This window comes from Daktulosphaira vitifoliae, unplaced genomic scaffold, assembly GCF_025091365.1.
Source record: "Daktulosphaira vitifoliae isolate Bord-2020 unplaced genomic scaffold, ASM2509136v1 Scaffold_3, whole genome shotgun sequence".
NCBI classification, from domain to species: Eukaryota; Metazoa; Arthropoda; class Insecta; order Hemiptera; family Phylloxeridae; genus Daktulosphaira; species Daktulosphaira vitifoliae.
The window spans coordinates 2,109,862-2,133,882 of NW_026099574.1; the positions used below are offsets into that span (position 1 = coordinate 2,109,862).

Below are 24,021 nucleotides of genomic sequence, written 5' to 3' on the forward strand. Positions count from 1 at the left end.
ATTTTACTATTTATAACAATTGTTAAAAACTAATTAATTAGTTAATAAAAAACATGAAAAATGTTTGTGCATTAACCCTTAGCCTCAAAAAGTAAAAAAAGTTGTTAAGAGTTACATAAATTTTCTTTCCATTTCAAAGAATTTTTTATTAAAGTAGTATAATTTTGTACTAGCGGTATATTGAGGATTTTTTACCGTGTGATGGCTAATAACAGTATAGTGACTATTTTTTTAAATGTTGGTTTAGTTTGGATAATGAGGGTTTAGCCCTTTTAATGCTTTTCTAAATAAGCCATTAGTTTTATTAAAAATTATAAGGATGCCAAGCAAACCCTTATTTGCGCCTAAATTGGTAAACGTTCATTTTTTCTTATGGTGATATAAGAAAAAATGAAATTCACTCATTAAAAAATAAATGCTTTTAAAAAAAAATCTGTGTAGTAAGCCATTAAATATGTTTGAAACTGTTAGTCGACTCTACTCTAAAAAAAAAAAAGAGTTTAATCAAACAACGTCAACATTTATGTTACAATATTTTTGAATGTAAAAGAAATCAAACAATCTTAGAGGACATATGTGCACATTAAATAATGATATTACGTCAAAGAACAGCTGATCAAGGAAATCCCTTCCCACTTCATCGTAATATTTTGATTTTTTGTACTAGTTGACCATGTTATCATTATTATCAGAACCATTTATTAACAATTTGTAACTGCGACAAAACTAAAAAGCAAGAATAAAAATTTAGTGGATGCACTTCGACGCCTATTATTAATTAGTTATTGTTTTCAAAAGATTTGCAATATAAAATATTTCGTGAGTGTAATTTAAACGAATCTTAATAATAAGCGCTAACTCTTCATCAAGTTTTATTTCTGATTAATTAGTATTCAATGTCAAGTCTGATAGATGTTTGTGCTGATCATTTTAATCTATTATAGTATATAAAGTAATCAATTTATTACTACCAAAACTGTGTTAGTTGGAATTTTTTATTGCATGCAAAATGGGAGCAAAGGCCAGTACGGCCAATGGTGATGAAAGTGGTGGAAGTCATGCTGATAGGTCATTCACAACAGGCAGTGGCCCAAATACTATGCATACTGCTGGAAATCCTGGATTTAGTATATTACGTTCCTTACCTAGTGCTGTTGCAAATGATAGACAACGTGCCAGATCATTATCAAGTGTGCCAGATGGTCACGATACTAATAGCAATTCAACGAGTTCTCGGTTTGAAATTAGTGATGTTTTAGAAGCAGATAGTAGCTCAAATGATGATCAAAATATGGATAGTCCTACTGTTACTGCTAATATAAGTCTAGGACGTGTATACTCAGCACATTCATTGCCAGGCCACATATGGTCTTTTAATGGTAAATATATAATAAATAATTCTATGTATATTATAGAGTAATTGTTTTATCTTAAACCACTTGATTACTTGCAAAATAAATACAACAATAGGGAAAACAATTTTGTTTATTTATTTACATATACTTTTTAATTTATCAGCTCTAAGTTACTTTTTAGAATCTTGTAGGTTATTTTATAGGTCTTTATAACTTATAGTTGTATCAGCTTTATTCTATAAAATGACAATGTACATAATTTATTAGCTTATTTAATAGATAATGAAGTAATTAAGAAAATGACTGGTCGATAACAACTTTGTTAGAAGTTAGTATTTCAGAAGTTATTAACAATTTAAAGTTAGATTGAAGATGAGGAGTGGGTGCAGCTATATTTATCACCAGTCATACTCTTCTAGTCGTTTTGGTAAAAATATGAGAATAACTTCCAAAGTACTAAAAGTTGTTATGCAAATTTTATATTATATATTTTAAAACTAAAAAATAGTTAATCAATATATTTTTAAGTGAAAAAAATGTACAATATAATGAAAACACAAATTGTCACATTGAAGAGTAGGCATATAATACAAATTTATAAATTTACAAAAATGTCATGTCTGGATATACAGGGTAATTGGCTAACTATGCCTCACATAATATCTTTAAAGATACAAGTGTTATAAACAATGTTTTTTTTAAATCATTATGGATCTTTGATGAGATGTTTCACAAAAAAATTTTAATTTCCATCATCATTCCTTATGCTTATAACTTGTATCAGCTTCAGATTTTAAATGGCAACCCTATTTTTTTTTGCACCATTAGATTTAATGTAATAAAAAAAAAATATTTTATTTTATTTAATATTAAGCACTCCATGGCTTTCCAAAGTTTGGAGTTTATTAAGTAAAAATCATAACAAACTCTAATCGTATAAGCACTGCTACCAGTTTTAAGTAATAGACTACCTGCGTTGTTGAAGTAAATCGGTAACTCTTATCACTACATAAAATAATAATGTACCGTCGTGTTGGAAAAACTACTGAATTTTTTCTTCAAATATTGTATATTTTGAAGTAGCCTATCTTGTTTAAAATTCATAATTTTTAATTTTTTTTTTTTTGCTAAACACTTTTTTTATTATAACGAACAAAAATATATAAAAATAATATGGGGTTGTCATTTAAAAATCTGAAGTTAATACAAGTTCTAAGTATAAGGGATGGTGATAGAAATTTAATTTTTGTTGTGAAACGGCTCATCAAAGATCCATAATGATTAAAAAAAATTGTTTATAACACTTGTATCTTTAAAGATATTACGTGAGGCATAGTTAGCCAATCACTCTGTACTATAATTTGTTATTTTTTTAGCTTCTGTATGAATTTGAACTTGTTTATTTATTTTTTTTCCTTAGAGTTAGTAAATGTCTTTTTTGTAGAATTATAAATAAGCTAACTTAATTATTACCAAATTTTGGGTTATGCAGTTATTAGACATATTATAGTTTTGGCTAATCTATATTTATTAAACAGTTGATTCTTTTAATTATTTATACTATTCAAATATAAGCAGAACATTAACATTAGTAATTTTTGTTGAATATTAGGTTTAAAAAAATGATGAAAAATAGTAATTATTTATATTTGATATTCTTTATAATGATTCTTAGAGGAATCTGTTTTTTAATTTTAAAACTTTTGTAAAATTTTAACATTTAAACTTTTTCATTTAGTATCTTTTGGTGTTGGAGTATTGCTTTAAAATATGCTTAAAACTAGGGTTGCAAATTAAAAAATTATAATAATAATGAGTTTAAAATAGTGTATTGAGACCCTGTAAACGTTAAAATTACAATTTTCATTTGATAACTCTTTTATCAATGTATAATATATTTATATTTATAATTAAAAAAAAGATTTATACACTTTGTTAAAGCCATTTTAAAAGCAATTTTGTACAAATTTGTTGTTGGAATATACAGTATTGTAGAAATATTCTTTGATTTAGAGTGAATAAATCCAATGGTTTATCCTTTAGCCAACCCCAAGTAGTTGGGATAAAACCCACATTATGCCCCAAACACTACTACATGTGGTAGAACATTACTTAGGTTTTAGAAGTTTTCAAGCATATTAATACAAATTTGTTCTGGGTAATAATGTTTTTGGAATAATTTAATATAATTTATAAATGCATATAAATCTGGACTCTAATTGTAATTATTAATTAAATCAACTGAATTAAATAAAAAAACCCAGCACAGTGGCATAGTTGGGTCACGTATAATGATATCTGACAGTGATTAAAATCACTATCTGTAGATAGCGATTTTTAAATTTGTAATTTTTTTGGAGATTTTACCCATTTACGGAAAATGAGGGAAATTTGTTCAAGTTTTGAGGGTAATGTCTTCTACTAGATACAATTTGTAACCTATTGACATATCGTTGAAAGAAATCGGTTTGATGAGAGACGAGAAAAAGTCGTAACAGATACAAAAAACACATCATAGTAAAACTAATATCTTCTCAGCTTTGCATCAAAGCTAATATAAATTTATATTTTTCTGAAATTATTATAAAAACTGTTTTACTATTTAATAAAATATTTCTGTTTATATTATTTTCATTTATCATCTCAATTTGCCTTTGCTTAAAATAATTTATTGTTTTAAACATAAAGCATTTCTTTAGAAATTAGATTATTTAATACTATTTATAACCTCTAAATTATGTTTAACTTAATATTTTTAAGTTTCTGTAATATTCAATATTAAAGAATATTAGTTTTGGTTAATTTTATACTTGGAGAATTTTTTATTAATTTCAATATTAGTTGTTATTGATTGAACGTACAATAATAATATACTACAAAATTAGTTATCAACCAGTCAAAATTTTATTTGAACTATTATTCATTTAATAGTATTACATACTTATAATTTTTTCATACAATAAAATTTATATTTACTTTGGTTTATAAAATATATCAAATTTTAATTTGTACACTTTTATAAAAAAACATTATTTAATGAAAACTGAAGGGNTTTATAAAATATATCAAATTTTAATTTGTACACTTTTATAAAAAAACATTATTTAATGAAAACTGAAGGGTATCATTCTTAATAAAACACTATATACAGGGTGGTTCATTAAAGATACGACACTCTATATATATATAAGATGATTAGTTTATCATAAACCATTTTATCACTCAAAATAAATTACAATGTTAAAAAAAGAAATTTTTAGTTATTGTATTACTTAATTTATCAGTTAAAATATACTTTTTAAAATCATCCTTTATTATTTAAAGAGGTATCAACTTTACTTTTTTAATGAAAATATATATTCTTAACTAGATTATAAAATAGAAAATAATCTAATTAAGAAAATGACTGGTCGATAACAACTTTTGGCCCTGTACTTTGAAAGTTTTTTTTCATTTTTATATTTAGACGGGATAAAAAGAAATGAAGTGAAAAAAAAAGAAAGTGGAATTCTGAAGAAAAATATACTTAAAACTCAAAATTTTGAAAAATCGAAAATTCTTTTTTATGTTTTTTTTTAGTACAGTTTTTTTGAGGTTTAAAAAAATAAAGTTAACAGCTTTATGTATGTTTTGGTACTTTAAACAATGGCGTAATTAGATTTGGTGTTTGGCACTTGGTTACTCAACTAATTGTTAAGAAAAATTTACATATATTTGCAAGTTTATTCAGTTAAGAATAAAAAAAAAATTAAATAATGAAATAATGGTCATACACCATAATCTGAACTTCAATATTGTAGTTAAGAGAATATCTTTAGATTACTTGTTCTCTTGTGTTACAGTAACACAAAAAGTAATATTTAAAGCAGTTATTGAACAGTTAATATTTTATTTATTTCATTTTCATATAATTGTTAAAAATAATTTTACAAGTTGTCCTTAAAATTTCTTTTAAGAATAATTTTTTTAAAATTAATTTGAAATTGATCATACTTAAATTAAATAAATCATTCAAGGGACTCTTCACAAAATCAGTATTCAACAAAAAATTGAAGGTAGTATTCTTTAATACATATAAAAGTGTAATTTATATTAACTACTTAATTGGAAAATATAAATAAGATTGAGAATATTTTTTTTAGAGTAATTTAGAATATAATTTTATATTAGTTCCCCCAAAGTCTTGATAAGTTAAGCTTAAATAAAGGCAATGTTCCAGTATTAGGCTTATATTTTTTTCATGCACTATTAGAAATTAAAGTCTTAAGATGCCAATGATTTGTAAATTAAAGATTATAAATTTGGTGCTAGAAATGCAAATATATTAAATATATACACTGTTTGGTATAGAATGCCTTTAGCAAAGATCTAGTAGACCAGTTGTTACAAACATGGTTGATTATATTATATCGTGTGACAGCTGATCTCCAACATCTTGTTTCACTCACCCCTTTACCCACCCAGCACAGCAAATCGATGACCTCTGTGTCAATTGTCATCCGTGTGCAGTTTATTGTCGTAAGTCAGATAGTCAATTTTGTTTTTATGTGTTATTCTCTTCTGTAGCAAGCGTCTTTGCTTGATTGGTATATTGTTCAGCTGTTGTACGCCGTTATTCTTTTATTTGTTTATTGCACCCTTGGGCTCAAAGTTTTCGTGCCCTTACACGCTACTAGTGATTAGGCCCAGACCATCACTAAATATCTTCATTGTCATAGTCGCTTTTTCGCCGTCTGTTCTCATCTGCCATTACATGCCTGGATCTATACTCTGACTTGTCATACTCAGATGTTCGACACCATTACCACAAGATCTCATACAGTCTACTCATTACCATCAACAACTTTATCTGTTCAGCAGAGTTTTATATTATTTTTAATGTTATTTATTGTTTGTTTTAATTGAGATGAACTATTTTGTTTTATGCCGCTTCTCTGGCCATTATTATTTAAAGGCCCCCATTACCTCTTAAATTTGAAAATAATATCTGAAGAATTTCTAATATATGTGGTTATTTGTTATGTAATTATTGTCTACTCTCATTACTTATTGGATGTACAGTTAGCCGTCATCCCACAGATGACCTATTCCCGCTTCAATAATAGCGATTTAAACAAGCTTAAGGTAAAATGGCATTCTAGTGTGGTGCACAACTAGACGTCCTACAGTCTAGCTGCCTTGTACAAAACTTATACATAGTAATTTTAATATCATGAATCACTTAATAAATCAAAAATTAAAAGTAATATTGATTATAGGTACAACCTTTTGCACACACCTATGTTTCCAACAAGAATTTAGATTTAGAAACTGCATATTGTAATTACTGTTATCTGTTATAAATTTATTTATTTGATTTGAAATTATATTTCAACCCATTTTCTTAAACCAAATTACTCTATTAGTTTAAGTTTTTATATAAATATAATTAATTTTTATAATTTTAGTAATATAATATATTAAAATCTATACTGTTATTTAATATATAATGTGTTTTCTTACAGGAATTAAGTGTCCTGTTTGTTCAAAATTTGTATTGCCGGATGAGATTGAAATACATCTTGTCATGTGTCTGACAAAACCTAGACTGATATACAATGGTAATATATTACATACTTACAATTTAATGCCACTAAGGGTTTTTTTTTTAAATAATTCTTTTATTATTATATTTTAGAAGACGTTTTAAAAGATGATAAAGGCGAATGTGTAATATGTTTGGAAGAACTTACTCAAGGAGATACAATTGCTAGGCTTCCATGCCTCTGCATATATCACAAAACGTAATTAAATAAAATTATTATTTTTCAATTAGATTTCATAGTAATACTTTATATTATGGTTAAGTTACTCTTAGTAACTCTTATTTTTGTTTACAAAAATTTTATATTAATTCAAAATACTTACCAAATAAAATTAAAAAAAAGTAATTTTATAAATACTAAGCTATTTTATTTTAGATTAGGAGAATTTTTTCAATATTTCTAACTTTCTTTTTTTATAGTTATTTCTTAGTTATTATCACTTATAAAAAGACAGACATGGGTCTCTTTATTTTTATCATTATGCATCACTCTTCCTCCCACCCAAGTATAAAAATGCTCATGAAATACTGTTTTAAAAATTGTTATGGATCCGCTTTTTTCTTAGTTTTTTAATTTTTTTAATATTTAAACTTGTAAAATATGTATGTTGTTATTTAAAAAGTAAATTTGGTATTCTTATAAAAGATAAGGAATGGGTCTAAAAAATATTTAACATATTTTAAATAGAGAAATAAATACTATTTAAATAAGCAGAAAAAAAATAGTTTCTTAAAATTATTTAAAAAAAAAATCTAGTAATGAATAAAAGATCAATCATCCTATATCTTAGTAATTATTACTTCTTGTATAGTTTAAGATTTACTTAATTCATCTTGTTAGACATTTTATCCTCCAAAAAATTTTAGTTTGGTACCTCTGTTAGCATATATAAGTGACTACTAAGAGAACTAATTGTATATTTAGATTTATGTATTTAAAAACTGTAAAGTTAATTCATAAAAAGTTTTAAAAATCTTTTTAATTAGTCAGGTGTATTATTTAAATATTTTAAGTTATTACATTAAATAATTTTAAAAAAGTTGCGAATTTTATTTTTAAATAATAATTCACTGTCTCAAAAAAATAAAAAATTTCAGCTGTATTGATCGATGGTTTGATGTAAATAGATCATGCCCAGAACACCCAGGAGATTAATCTTTGGAAAGAACTTCTTTGAACAAAGCTGAATTTTAAGTTTTAATTTGTAACGATTACCATGTTATAAAATACTGAAATAGTATCAATTTTAAGATTTAAATTATATAATAAGCTCGAAAATGGTTATCACTCTCAAGTCTCTCCTTTTAAAAATTGGTTTATTGATGCTAGTATCAAATATGAATAGTTCACACTCAATCAATCAATCAGTTTACAAATTTTATTCATTGAACCTAATAACATTCAAATTTTATGAAGGTGTAATTCAATCAACTCTTGTTTTTTTTACTTTTATTTCTATTGTCTTATAAATTTTATGAAAACTTTATTAGTATAAACTTCCGCAATATATTATAAAAGTATCAAAAATAATTATATAGTTATATGTTTGACATGTTACAAAATAATTACAGTTGTACATATCATTTTTATTTACCTGCTTATATGTGAAATATTTTTTATTTTCTTGTTAATTTTTAAATTTTATAATAAACAGATATTAAATTGTATACTTTCTTCCTTAAAAGTGATAATATTGAAATTTAATTTTTGTTTATGTCTTTTATTTAACTAAAATAAAACATGTCTTGTATTAATGAAATTTCAATTTATGCACTTATTGATACTATTAATAATTTTACCAAACGTTTATTTAAATATTTCTTAAAATTATTTTGTCCATTGTTTGTTAGTTAATTTTCGTCTTATCTTAAACAGAGATAGACTCAATGTTTTGTTTATATAAAAACATGATTTGATACATTGTAACTTGTTTTGTTTTGTTTTATAAATTATTGTTAATTTTTTTTATACATAATATAAATTTTATAAACTCAAAGAAAATGTATTCTGAAATATTATTTCTTATTATTATTATTATTTTTTTTTTTTGAAAGTCTCTAGAGTCATTGTGCATTTATTGGTGGTCATGATATTAATCTTGTACTAAGTATACATGTACTTTGTTAATTTGAGGTTCATTGAAACATTTTGTTGCTCTTATACAGATCAAAGTTTTTAACGAAAGTTTAAATTTACCTTGCTTCTCTTATGATGCTCAATTTTCTCTAATTGATATTATACGAGTTTATGTCATTAAAATATTGCAACACTTGCATACCACAAAATAAAAAAGACTTATATTTTTCGAAAAGTTTAAGTATGTGAGTTTTAATGTTTGCACAAATTGAAATAGTTTTAACATACAAAATAAGGTTAATATTTGTTTTTAATTAATTTTTAAGTGTAAAATAGTATATATAATAAACTGTAAGAAACAATTTTAATTTACTGTAATAATAGTTTAAAAATTGACATGTGCAAGACCCATTCTAATCTGTTGTATTGTGATATATATCTTAAATATAATGTATTATAATATATTTGTAAGATAAAAATAAATATAACATCATTTATAAGTTCATCATTTTTTTTAGCTTCGATGCGAAGTTTTTCCTTATAGAAATTATAATAATACTCAGATTTTTATACTTCTTTTTTAAAAATAGCATGATAGTAAGAGTATAGGATTTTTATTAAGGATAAATAAATAGAGAAAAATTGTTTAATTATGTATAGAACTTATAAAAAACATATATATTTTTAATTTTTAATATTTGGGTGTTTACGCTTAAATACTATGTTTCAATAAAATCAAGATGTAATTATAATGATAAATTATTATAAAATTTTTAATTAAATGTTTAACAGTTAAAAATGATCACAATCTATGTTCATGGCTCTCAGTTGGTCACTTATTTACTAATTTTATATAAGGACTTTTTATGTTTATTGAAAACATGGGAGTAGCTTAAAAACATTTCCTAAGGGACTTCACATCTTCTGTACAAACTACACTAATGATTGGATGAATATTGATGCTAACACTCGAGATTGATGACCGGTTATAGAAAGAGTACCGGAAACTAAAAAAGGCTTAGAACTATTTCTAAATAGGATTAGATCAAGTGACCTAAGTCGTCATAGAGACAAACATTATCACTAGGCCACCGTGCTTTTGTGATATATATGAGCGGCTGAGGGAAACAGGCTACAGTCTCAATGCATAAAAAATGTTTTTGTTTCTCGTACAATCTAAATAAAAATATAACTTGAACAAGGACTTACCTTCATAGTGAGGGCTCCCTTACATCACGTTCAAGATAAAAGTTGAGAAAGTAATTAGATTCATTTAAAACTATTATAGTGGCTACAACAATTAAAAAATCCTCCGCAAATTATCAGAAACTTCACGAATACAAGTCAGTGAACTATTTAATAAATATTAGTTAGGATAATAGGATAATATACTCTAATATTTGTACTTTCAGATAATTTCAAATTTTTATTTATACACAAATCACAATTACAAGGGTGATGTTTGATAACAAAATTAATTTTATTTTAAATATATGGATTGATTTTTCCTATTGTTACAAATAGTAATTGTAAAAAACATATTTTTGAGTATACTAAAAATTTATAAAAATGCCTATTGGCATATCATAAATTTGAGTATTAAATTTTAATGTAGTTTAAATATTTGTTAAAAGTTGAATTAAATCTCCCCTTTTGTTACTGCTTTTTTTATGAAAAAACTTTTTTAACGAATCTACCTTTTCTAAAAAAAAAAACTGAATTTAGAAAAGCGTAGTGGGGTATCTTATGAGATTAATAGAGCTAAGGCGCTTTTTATTGTCAGGCTAAATCAGTATTTAAATTTAAAAATGATCTCAAAAAGATTATTCAATTTTTTTTAGGATCAGATCCCCAATTTAGTAAATCCTGAGTATGCTGCTGACAATGATTTATCATAATTTTAGTATCTTGACTAAAATTACAATTACCCGGTGGTCTTTTCTTATTACACTAAATTACTGTAAACTTAGCGCAATTAAAATAAAAATAAAGTTACTCTAACAATTATTTTGTCACTGAGTACAAAATATTTTCATGATTCTTTTTCTAATTTGATTTTAAGGCTAAAATGTAACTATAATTTTTAAGCTATATATTTAAAATTCGCAGAATTTCCAGAATATTTTTAAAACTTAAGTTAAAAAAAAAAACCCAGCACAGGGGGGTCGCGGCACAGTGGTGACGTAGCATAGTTGGATCAAGTATAATGATATCTTACAGTGATTAAAATCACTATAAAAAAAAAACGCTTCGATGCAAATCTTTAGATAGTGTTTAATTTTAAAAAATTGGTGGATTATTCCAAAAGCTTCATAAACTGCTAGTTCCTTATTAATATCCTGATTAAGATAAAGTATGTCGAATGAAAAAGGGATTATTAAAAAATAGTATTTCCCATAAAAAAATTATATTGATCAATACACTTTTCAATAAGTTATAGCATTATAAAGTTAAAAATGTAAAAAATAAAATTGAGAATTTTCACACAATAATAGCCATTTGGTAGCCATTTTCACCGTGAAGACAAAATAAAGTCCAAAATTTTTTTTTACATAAAGTAGGTTACATTAGCTTTAATTTAAGATATATATATATAAGTGTCAGTTTTTCCGGAACACTTTCAAAATTTAAGTTGAAAAAGTCAATTTTTTGTGAAAAAGTTGTCATTTTGAATCCCCCCCTGTAGGCAGGTAAAAAGTCAGATTTATAAAAAAAATATACCAAATGATAGGTAAAGACATCATGCATCTACAAAAAAAAGAATTATATTGATCCATACATCTTTCGAGAAGTTATAGCATTATAAAGTTAAAAATATAAAAAAGAATTTTTTTACAAAAATCGTATTTTTTTTATTAAGTTTAATGTCTGTTTTCACCATGAAGATAAAATAAAGTCCGAAATTTTTTTTTACCATAATAAAGTATATTACATTAGCTTTAATTTAAGATATATATAAAAGTGTCAGACCTTCCGGAACACTTTCAAAAGTTACGTTGAAAAAGTTCTACTTTCTATATGCATTTTTATGTTTTGAATCCCCCCTGTATTTAGGGAAATGGTCCGATTTAAAAAAACAGTATGTCGAATGAAAGATCTATATAAATACTACTTCTCATAAAAAAATTGTAATGATCCATACATTTTTCAAAAAGTTATAGCATAATAAAGTTAAAAATGTAAAATACAAAATCGAAAATTTTCACACAAAAATAGCATTCGGTAGCCATTTTCACCATGAAGATAAAATAAAGTCCGAAATTTTTTTTTTTCATAATAAAGTATATTACATTAGCTTTAATTTAAGATATATATAAAAGTGTCAGACCTTCCGGAACATTTTCAAAAGTTAAGTTGAAAAAGTTAATTTTTTGTGAAAAAGTTGTCATTTTAAATCCCCCCTTGTGGGCAGGTTAAGGGTTAAATTTATGAAAAAAATATACCAAATGAAAGGTAATGATATTATAAATCTATAAAAAAAAATTATATTGATATGTTGATCTTTTGACGTATCATTGAAAGAAATCGGTTCGGTGAGAGCTGAGAAAAAGTGGTAACAGACAAAAAAAAAAAAAACACATCTTAGTAAAACCAATACCTTCTCAGCTTCGCATCGAAGCTAAAAATTCTACTTTTTATATGTATGATTTATGCGTTTTGAACATAATGCGTCTTATATGAAGGATAATAGTTTGATATTTTAAAAAAGTATGTTGGATGGAAGTGATATGTATAAAATATTTGTGTAATAACAATTGTATTAAAATTTGTATATAAATATGTAGTGTATAATTTACACGATATTATTTAACTATGCATCAAGTGAAATATATTATAATTAATGTGTTAAAGTACTCTATAGTCTAGCGAAGGGATTGAAAGAATAATTCTACCGTAAAATATCTGACAAAACTGATTACTACAATTCAGTTGTAGTAACCACACATTATTTAAGATTAATAAAGTTTTGTCATGTCCTTATTTAATAAGAAACAACGATAAATTAAGTTTAATTCTATATTAGTGGTGTTTATTTAATAATAGGGTGTGCCATTATTTTTATTTGTTTATTCGCCAATATTTATTTTTATTTATTATTCGTTACATGATAATTTTTAAATCAGAGATTATTTTAATCAACAAACTAAGAGACAAAAAGTCACCTACTAAAAAATCGTCGTCTAACATTTGATATATTTAGCATCTAAGTAACATTTTAACTCAGATTAATAACATTTAAAAAAAAAAAATGTTTAATATATTTAAATCTCAATTGTAAAAAATGCTTCGATGCAAATTTGTAAATTGTGCATAATTTTTTAAACACTATTTTTTTTAAATTAATTATTGTTCTTGTTTCTATGTTATTTAGTTTTATAAGTAAAAAATAATTTATATAAATAATAATAATCAGTAATTAAATATATTTAACATGTACTAAATAATTTAATTTCAAATAATTTTAATTGTGCATAAAAAAATTTTATATCCAACTGTTAGTGGATATAACATTTTCCAGGTAAAGTACGATTACGGTGAAAAGTACGTATTTTAAACGTTGAATCCGCTATTTTGATATGCGACTTGCACATATTTAGATAAAGACCGTACGTAAAATGTTAATTTTACCTAATTTTAAAAAACATAGATTTGTTCGAAACATTGTGCCAGATGGCATTATAGATGATTATATATTTTATACTATAGCACTTGAGAGTAATACAGCAGATGGCTTAACGCGGCGGCGATGTCGCCGTCAATTACATTAATTGTTAATATACCAGTTTTAAGCTGAGCTTGACCGTTATTCGTATAGTGAATAATAAATCAGTATTTTTTATCGACAATATATAATAATAATAATGACGACAGTTCAAGTTTTCTTATTATGAGATGTTTAGCAAAACACATTCTTAAATTTACACTACTACCGCCGACGACGACGACGATAATCACTGGAATTATATATTCTAATGTTTATAATATTATTATAATCTACATAACTGTAATACATTTATCGATTAATGTCATATATATTTTGTCTAAATTATTACTCGCATCCCTCTCAATGTTATCAATAATTACTGTATGTAACTAATATAACTATAATTATATAATAATTAAAACGTATGTGAATTAGACGTGTAGACTTATTAAATTATACACATCTAGAATAATCAGATGAGTATGCCGCTGACAATGATTAGTCATAATTTTAGCATCTTGACTGAAATTACAATTACCCGATGGTCATTTATTATAACACTAAATTAACAATGTAGCGCATAATACAGTAACAAAGCTGACCGTATTTATAAAGATTTTATTTACTCTTTGACTAAGCATTATTAACGGCTCGCTAATTCAGTGTATGGATATATTTCATCGATAACGGAACATTTAAACGAAATACTACTTTTGCAAGATAAATACATTAAGGTGATCCTGACGCAATGAAGGCTAACCCGAGAAGATACATTACTGTTTCAGTCGACACGCGATGACAGCCATGTATTTTCGATGAAAAATACTGAATTTGCGCTTAAACTTCATTAAACATAGTTATTTGAGAAAATACATCAACAATTGTTTCATATACGTCCGCGTATCGTACATGAAATGAAGGTTATACTTCAGTCTTTAATTGATCGTATGGTGGTCGAAAAGAAACCGATAATTTTTCCTCAAATTAAAACGGTTAAGCTCCAACTTGGTTGTGTGTAAAGTGTGAACCTTATGCTCGAAAGAACGAATTGACACGTTCTGCCGGTACGGAGTGTAAGGTAGTGATAATGTCGGTGGAGATTCACCATCACGTACGGCTCGGATGACTACACGGGCATTCTCTCCGGCCTACGTTCGTTTTGATGCATCGTCTTCAAACAAATATCGTTTGTAATTGTCCAAAGACTGGTGGTTACGGACGACTTGTCCGCGGATCCCTCTAGACTTGATGAGTTCGCTGCCTTCCATGTCAAATGCATAGTACTTTGAACGAAGTGCAGCGATCTCAAAGAGGATGAGGCTGTCGGTCTTGTCTGAAAACAGATCAGGCGTCTTCTTCCTCAAGGTCAAGTAACAAGGATGATCCTTGGGCAGGCTAAATGCGTCCACATGTACCAGTAAATCCGAGCTATCGGCTAAATCCTGCTAGAAGTCGCTGACTCTAAGCAGTTATAAAAAGGAGTCTGAAAAAAATTAAAAATATATAAATATTGTAAAAATATTTCTACTGAACGGTTGTACACGCCAGTACCCATGTAAACCAGGCTAATTGCGTCATCATAATGAGGTTTTAATACGTCGTAGTAGTCAAGCACTGCTAAACCGACGTATATAGGTTTGATAAATTTGATAATCTTTGTGTTCATTATGACGGCGCACAATCTTTCACCGTATTCGATACAGTCGTTGAAGGTTGGTTGGTTTACGAGCTTGCTTAGACGTTTGGAACTGGAGATTAGCTCAATGCGAATGCGTTTCCGGATGTTCTCCATGGTTTTCCCAATAAATTTAAATATTTATCGAATAATCAATTATAGCTTTAGCATTGAGTGTGCACTTATCAATGACGGCATTATTCATTAATTTGAAAAATGCTATTTCAAAAGCATTTTCCGCCTGTTTCCGCATTTCAGTGTTCAACTCAATGTAAAGTTTCAACCAAACACTTTGTTGAAACTCTAAAACGCTAATAGCTTTAGGTAAGATGTATATACTTTATCGACTTCCAGTCCGTGTGCGAACACCTGTTTCAAGTTGACAGGCAAGAACGGCATGCTCATCATGCAGTTCTTCTGGATACTATACGTCCACTTCAAATATACGCCAGAGGATCTGCTCCTTCATATTAGCCGAAACGGTTCCTCACCTCCGCGGCGTGTCTATAGTCGTCGTCATCGATATTCGACTCATTCAACTGATTATAGAAAGCGTCGCGGGGTAGTAGTTCCGTTTTGTCCAATTTAGCCCAACTATCAGTGTATTCGTAGGGGTAGTATACACCCTTACACGTGACTAACGGTATGTCTTCGGGGCGGAACATCTTGACTGTCTTCCGGAATTTAACGAAATCGGGCGTCATTAGGTTACCGGCCAAGATGGACAGGGAGGAGGCCATGAACCGGAAGGTGTCAATGAACCGTATGGAGAAGTTATTGGTCACGTTTCTCGTGACCAAAATACACTTCTCCTTGGAATTTGGTATGACCGATATCTTTTGGTTATTTTACTCCAATTCAGTGACGATGAAATGCGCGTCGTAACCTGAAAGATTATGCAAGAAGCACGGCACAAAGTTGATCGTCTTTACTTTCAGGTTACACGCATTGCACAACGTCTGTCTGAATAGGCCCGTTAGATGGCAGTAGTCTGCAACTTTGGGGTTGGAATCCTTGAATGCCATGCGGCACAAGTCTCATACCACATTCTGCCCATGACTGCGCACATCATCGATAGACATTTGGATGGGAACGTTAGTCTTACGCAAAAATTTGGAAATGTTGCATGTCACTTCCGTTACAGCAATTATGAGTGCCTTGGCGACCTCTTCGCGATCCTCAGACCCACGGTATATCACTGGTGATTGTGGTATACCGTAGCGTTCGAGGAGCTCGGAGGAGAACGTCCGATGTTTTTACCATGAACCCGTAGCTCATGGGATGGTGTGTGTGAACAGTCCTAGAATAGGCACCCATACGATCGTTTGTATGCTCCAGAAAGGCCTCAAAATCAGCGTAGATATCGAACGCTAACCATTGTGTTTTAACTCATGAGTCAAAAGCAACCTTGCTGCCTTCTACCGGCATACCGGGTAAAATCGGTCTATTTTTGCCGCATATCAACTTGAGTTTATTGGCTGCGTACGAGCCTCGAAAAATCTAAAATGTACGCGTAATGATACTTGTCAGAGTCGCCGATTATACAACAGGTCAAAATGATTTTGTTGTTCTTTGTCAACGACTATTAGAGGATACACCGATCACTTCATCTTAACGTCGTCCCATTCCAAGCCGCACACGAATTTGGGACACAGGTGTGGGGAACGTCAACCCCGTGAAATCATACCTATGTTAAAATATTTTTGATTAACACGCGTATTATTATTAACCCCAACGTGTCTCGCCAAAATAAACCACATGACACAAGACTGATCGATGTTTTGTAGGTTGATAATAGCCTTTCTATGGAAAATTTCAGGTGGAACCGAAATATATGATGAGCTGGCGAGAGGCGTTAATTGTATACACTGAGCATGAGTCCGTCGATATGCGCTAGCGTGAATCCGCTACCCCTACCCAAGTACACATCTTCCTCAGCGAGCATAATCATGAAATCAGCATTGATCGCATCGACAATGTCCGTGTCGGACAACAACACCCTAACCCGTGTCTTGAAGGCACGGTCCTTAGGCGGTGCTTCCGATCGCAATATATGGTATGAGGCCTCCAATTTAAGATTATATTTAATCGGCCGAACAGCTGCAATTTCACCGAATTTGGCAACCAGCTCGGATTTAACAGCACGCAGAAAATCTCGATAGCTCGAGAAATTTTCCACGTTTTTCTAATAAAACTAAACGGCTCCCCGCTCCAATGCGGAATCAATCTCGATGAAAATTTTCGCGTCTGGTAATTGTATACGCAGCCTTTTCGATTTTACCCTACTGTTGTTAGCCCTACATTTAACCAAATGATCGTGTGGAAGAGGTAGCCATGAAAAAATGTGTACAAAACAATTTTTGAAATAAGTGTCGAAAATATCGAAATATTCAATCAACAATATAAAAAACTTTCCTTGCGTAGCACCAGTAAAATGTACATTAGCCATTGTTATTTAATTTTAAATTTCAATAAAAAATAAACAATTACTAGTACTTGAGTACTTTTAACCAAATATTTTTAAACAATGTATTAGCTAGCCGTTAATAATGCTTAGTCAAAGAGTAAATAAATTCTTTATTGACGTCTTTATCAATACGGTCAGCTTTGTTACTGTATTATGTGTTACATTGTTAATTTAGTGTAATAAGAAATGACCACCGGGTAATTGTAATTTCAGTCAAGATACTAAAATTATGACAAATCATTGTCAGCGGCATACTTATCTGATTATTCTAGAAGTGTATAATTTAATACGTTTACACGTCTAATTTCATATCCTCTACGCTCATATCAGCTGTCCTCATAACGCATTCAATATCGCCGGTCAGCCATCTTTTTATTTTCGGTATCTTAATTGTCCAGTATGTATAGGCTCAAGAGCAACATTTTTATCTCTTAAATATGCTATGAATTAGTTTATACGTATTTTTTATATTATTTAAATTATGTAAAAAAGCCATTTTATAGATAAGATTTAAAGAAAACTTTTGATACCAAAAACTCTTATTTAAATTCAGTAGTTGCATTTATACAGAATTTTGAAGTTGGTTAAATTTTGGTTTTATTATGGTTTTCTAATGGTATTCAGTGTTAGTCTATATTATGTAAAAGACAGAAGTAAACATTACCTTTTTACGTTATTTCACATGAAAATTATTAACACTTGACTAAGCATTTGTAATTAACATGAAAGAGCAAGTAGTAGTAATATTAAGTTTATTAAAAAAAATTATAAACATATTATCTAAAACATGTTACAATTAGTGATGGGTCGTTCACGAACGAACGGGTCTTTTTAAACGGGTCATATCAGTGAACGAGTTGATCCGGATCGCAAAAAAAATAGATATCGTTCATTCGTTCATACGTTCGTTCGTTCGTTCGTTTCACGCAATATATCGGACACACTGTTTCATGATTCGTTCATTTACTGAACGTTTACCTGCACTTCGGTTAAAACCTATGCCTAACCTTATATTCTTATAATATAAAAATTTAAAAAAAAAACGTAGAATATATTCTTTATAAGTATATACTTATAATGTTTTCTTAAAAAATTAAATAAAAAAATACATATTACCAATGAGAGTTTAAAAGCAACACTATTTGGTTTGTGGTAAAAACATTTTTATTGTAGGTCTGCAGACTAAATTTTCAAAGTTGTGACATGTTTCTACTAACATAATCATGCAGGTCTAATACAGTTAGATTATTTCAAGTATCCTACTATATTGTTCATTTGAAGAACAATTTTTATTATCAATATATAGCTATTTATTTCATAAACATTACATTCATTTAATTATTTATAAGCGAAAATAGGTCTATGAATTAGTGAATTTAGCAACTAGGACAAAATTTGACTATTAGACTAATATAGCTGTTATGAGAGGTATTAAACCACCTCACTCTTCTATAATCTGGTCATAGCTGCTGTAAATTGTAATATCTGATTTAGGTGAATTAATTTCTCTATAAAACTCCTTTTATGAAAACAAATAATTTAAATGATTTCGCTTATTATAGAAACAAATTCTATGGATTTATGTACCGCAACTCATCCGCTAGTATAAATTATTTGTTTTTATTCTATACAAAAATATTCGTGTATAACAGCATATTATGTTATTTCAAGTAATTTGTATTTGAAAAAATAATATATAACCTGATTATACAAGTGTATTATCAGTAAAAATTTTGATATCACGGTAATGTTACATGGTGAAAATGCGAATTTGAACGACTCGTTCAGGAAAACCATAGTAAGGAGTAATTGATAAGAACCGTGACCGATCGTAAGAAATGAACGAAAGAACGAGTTATATGAACGGGTCATTTGAACGATCCGATCCAAATGATCCGGATCGTTCGATCGACCCGAAATTCCCATCACTAGTTACAATAAGTGATAGTAAACATAATAGTGAATACGTGCATTTATTATCAAATCTACTAACAAGGAATATCCTATAACAATATGATGTCACTGATAGAATCACACCAATTAATAACTATTATCACTCTTAACTTGGATAACCGTCGAACACTTGAGGATGCTATACGATAATGTTTCTAACATTTTGTAATAAAGATTAGAGATAATAATTTCTGTAAAAAACTGGTTCAGACGTAATTATTATCCATGGAAAAGAAATCACATTCTGTTACCATTAAATAATGTAAAAAGATAATGTGTACTTCCGTCTTTTACATAATATGGACTAACATTTGATACCATGTGAAAATCGTAAAAAAGTCAAAATTTAACAAACTTCAAAATTCTGTAAAAACGTAACTACTGAATTAAAAAAAGAGCTTTTGAGTATCACAATGCTTCTTTAAAACTTATCTATAAAATGGCTATCTACAAATCTTAAAAAAAATCTAATATAAAAATATTTTTTGTAATTGTGAAATATTCACATAAAACATATTTTAAATATAACTCCGACTGGGAGTTGTGGCGTGCTCTTGTAATCCAGCTGCTTTGGAGGTCGGATTGCGTGGATGATTTGAAGTGGGGGCAACTGTGGCAAGTCGGTCTGCGTAGAACGGACGTCCGCGCTAAGCTTGTCGTCAATATGGACCCCACGGGGTAGCCCATGGGGCCCAGGTTAGCTAAGGAGAGGCGAATCGGGCCAGGGGGGAAACNGCTAAGGAGAGGCGAATCGAGCCAGGGGGGAAACCCAGCAGCCAAAAGTCTCCGCGGTGAGCATTAGTGGGATAGCGTCTGCGAGTGGAGCGCTCATTTACAGCCCTGCTAATAAAACCAGACCGCAATCTACATTTTTTTACAATTTGTTTTATTGAGTACTTAGTATTAAGATATTTTTATTAACTATTTTTAGTTGTGTTATCGATGTAGATAAATAAAAAAAAAAAAAATACAGTCCTTTTTTGTAAAAATTTATTAAAAAAAAAAGAAGTATAAAATATTATGTGAATCATAAGTTATATGAGTTGTCAGTGAGATCTGCTGTATATATATCAAATGGTATAGAGTAAAAAAACTATAGTCTAAAATGATAGTAGGTAATAGATTGTTTATACATTTCACTAGTAATACTCTCCTAAAAGTTTCGTAAATAATATTTTTGTAAAACATATAACAACACATAATTCTTTAAAATAAAGGATTTCCTAGCATTATATTTCAATAATGAAGTACGAATTGAATGTTAAATCTTATAAACCTTATCTTTGAAAATAAGAAAACTCATATGACAGCATTACGCATAGTATAAAAGTCTTAAGTCTTGATGCCGTTATTTGGTTTAGACCTTTAAAGCTTTCAAAATTTTTTATCCATTTTATAATTAAAATATAGTTTTTAAATACCCATTCTTTTAACACCATTTTTTTATATGATAGGGATTTTTTCATTGTCTAAAAACGTAAAACTAAGTTTTTTTTGTAAATTTAGTTCATAAAATTTAAGTTAGGTACATCTATAGATCGTAGGACGTGCGTTTTCTTAGCCCTTCCTTAAATTTAGACCAGCAGAAGGCAGATTTATTTTTTTTTCTAAAACAGATAATTTTGAAAATCAAGTAAATATATAACCTATTCATCAGTAATACTCTAACTTACATGATAATCCTGAATTATGAATGAAGGTATGATTCAATTAGAATCAGTAATATTATGTAACATACTTTTCCATTAGGTCTTAATAGTTAGCTATGCTAATCCTTAATGGGGCTACATTGGCCTTACATAATTTATATTCATCTGGAAGGGCAGTTAGTGGTTTTGTGACCAATAAAATATAGACTATCAATTAAAAACAATAATAAGTTTTTATTCTTATAAACATATTACGTATGATTATAATCTGACTGGATCTCAAGAGATGTCTGGATAATCCAAATGAAGTTAGTTAACGGCGACGAGAGTATAAAATCTGTATTAATAATAATAATATTTATAATAAAGAGTAACGATAGATCATTAAACTTATGTATGAAAATGTGTTGTCTCGAAAGTAATAAAATGTTGACTGACTTCGATATGTTTTAATTAATTTAAAAAAGCGTATAATGTTCTGTTAATAGCCACACGCCTCATACTCATAATTAGATAGTAGGGACGTTTATGCTGATCAGGTACTAGTGTAATGTTGAAGTCTTAATATTGATTTATAATTATAAAAATGAATAGATTTAAATAAAATTATAATATAAAATATATGTAGCAATTTATTTTCGGATAAATTTAAGTATTATTCTTTAAATGTATTAATTTATTTAATCTAACATATAATTTAATTACACAAATTCTAAAAAAAATGTATGTACAATTGCATATATGTTAAATTAAAAATTATTAGTACACTTTAAACAATAATACTTAAATTTTCGAAAATAAAGTGCTACGTATATTTTATATTATAATTTTATTTTATTTATTTTTATATTATTAATTAATATAATAATTAATTAAATACGATGTTAATTTAAAATTAGATTTTAGGTCAGTATGTTTATCTAAAAGGTAGATATATGGGTCAAACATTTCTATTGTTTTAAATGACTATCCGTTCGACCCACCGTTTGCTATCAGATGGTTCTTATCATCCGTTGTGAACAAACGTTTTCTATTGTTTTAAACGGTCGTCCGTTTGATATTTCATACGTTTCGAATATGTTCATGGACACGTTCTTATAGCTTCCGTTTCCTCTCTCCTCATAACGTGACCATGGGGTTTTATTTTTGAATCGTCCGTTCACGAATGTAATCGTTTAGATTTTATTTGATATAGGTTTATATAATGAACGTTGATTGGGTAATAGAGGTTAAGTATGATGGCACTTGTACTAGGGTGAAAAATGTGGCTGGAGTAACAGAAGATTTTAGTGTAAGAGTAGGAGTGTACTAAGGTTCTGCTTTAAGCCCTTAATTGTTTTCTATAGTGGTGGATGAAGTTACTAGACAAATACAAGGAGAATAACCGTGGTGCATGGAGTTTATAGACAATTTAGAGTTAATAGGGGAAAATTGGGAAGAAATTTATAAAATAAATTTATCAACAGGTGTGGAGATAAGCTTCGAAAGAAATGAAAAATAAGGTGAAATGAGAAAATCAGTGACAATACGCGATGGCGTGATAGGAGAGGTGGAAAGTTTTAAGTATTTAAGATCAGTCATGCAGAAAAACGGAGGTATTGATTATTATGTGAGATACGGGATTAAGTGTGGGTAGGTGTGTTATGCTATAAGATAAACTTAGATAATTTGTACATTTTATGAGGAGAGAGGAATCGAAAGCTGTGAGAACAGTTATAGAAATGAATGTTGAGAGAAGAAGAGGCAGAGAAAAACCAAAAAAGAGATGGAGGGATGTTATTTAATGCATATGAACGGCTGATGTGTGCGTAGATAATGTGAGAGATCGTTTGGAAATTTCAGATAAGGGTGGCTGGCATCAAGTAGTTTGGATAAAGACGAAGAAAATAAGAACAAGAAATATGTGTGTTAGGTGGTGTATTTAGATTATTAATATTCATATGTTTGTTGCAAAAGTTAAAAATTTATGTAAATATGTGACGTCACAAATTCGAAGGTGGACCGTTTATGATTTTTTTGTTATCTCTACTTATTTATTTTATAGCGCGAAAGAACCTTTTCCTGACACAACGGTATCGACCACTCATTATTTTGCCGCTGACCGCTAGATAAGGCGATAAAAGAGAAATACTTAAAATATAATTAAAGTATAATTAAAATCAAATTGTTTATCAGTATTGATTCCTTCCAAAAATACTAGCCGTTATCGATTTGAAATTGCTGTTAGATCGGTGTTGGCTCTTCTCCATTCTTTCTGCTGTCATTGACCGTGCTAGAGTGCATACGTTTATTGTTTTATTGTCATTTTTTTTCAATGATGGAGTAGAGACGCCAACGGCGAACGGCCAGGTCTTTTCGGCGAAGCATCCAGACCATCGGATGGGTATATTCGGAGACCAGGTATCGTTTTCTTTTATATATTATATTTATGTAATGAACTATATTTTATTAATTATTTTATTTTATTTTTATTTTATCGTAAATTAACTTAATTTTATTTATGTGTGTAGAGCACGTGTTTCCCTTTTCTTCTAGCCAACGCTAAGGAGCGAGTGT

The 24,021-nt window shown here is 28.5% G+C and overlaps 1 protein-coding gene across 1 annotated transcript; it reads left to right on the forward strand.

Annotated features, from left to right (window-relative positions):
- Positions 1-546: 546 nt before the first annotated feature.
- LOC126901289 (E3 ubiquitin-protein ligase ZNRF2) lies at positions 547-8,899 on the forward strand. The gene is made up of 5 exons (XM_050677684.1): positions 547-819; positions 891-1,379; positions 6,860-6,955; positions 7,033-7,138; positions 8,038-8,899. Exons 2-5 carry the CDS (start codon positions 1,010-1,012, stop codon positions 8,093-8,095), a joined length of 630 nt encoding a protein of 209 aa, XP_050533641.1. The 5' UTR covers positions 547-819; positions 891-1,009; the 3' UTR covers positions 8,096-8,899.
- The last annotated feature ends 15,122 nt before the right edge of the window (positions 8,900-24,021 follow it).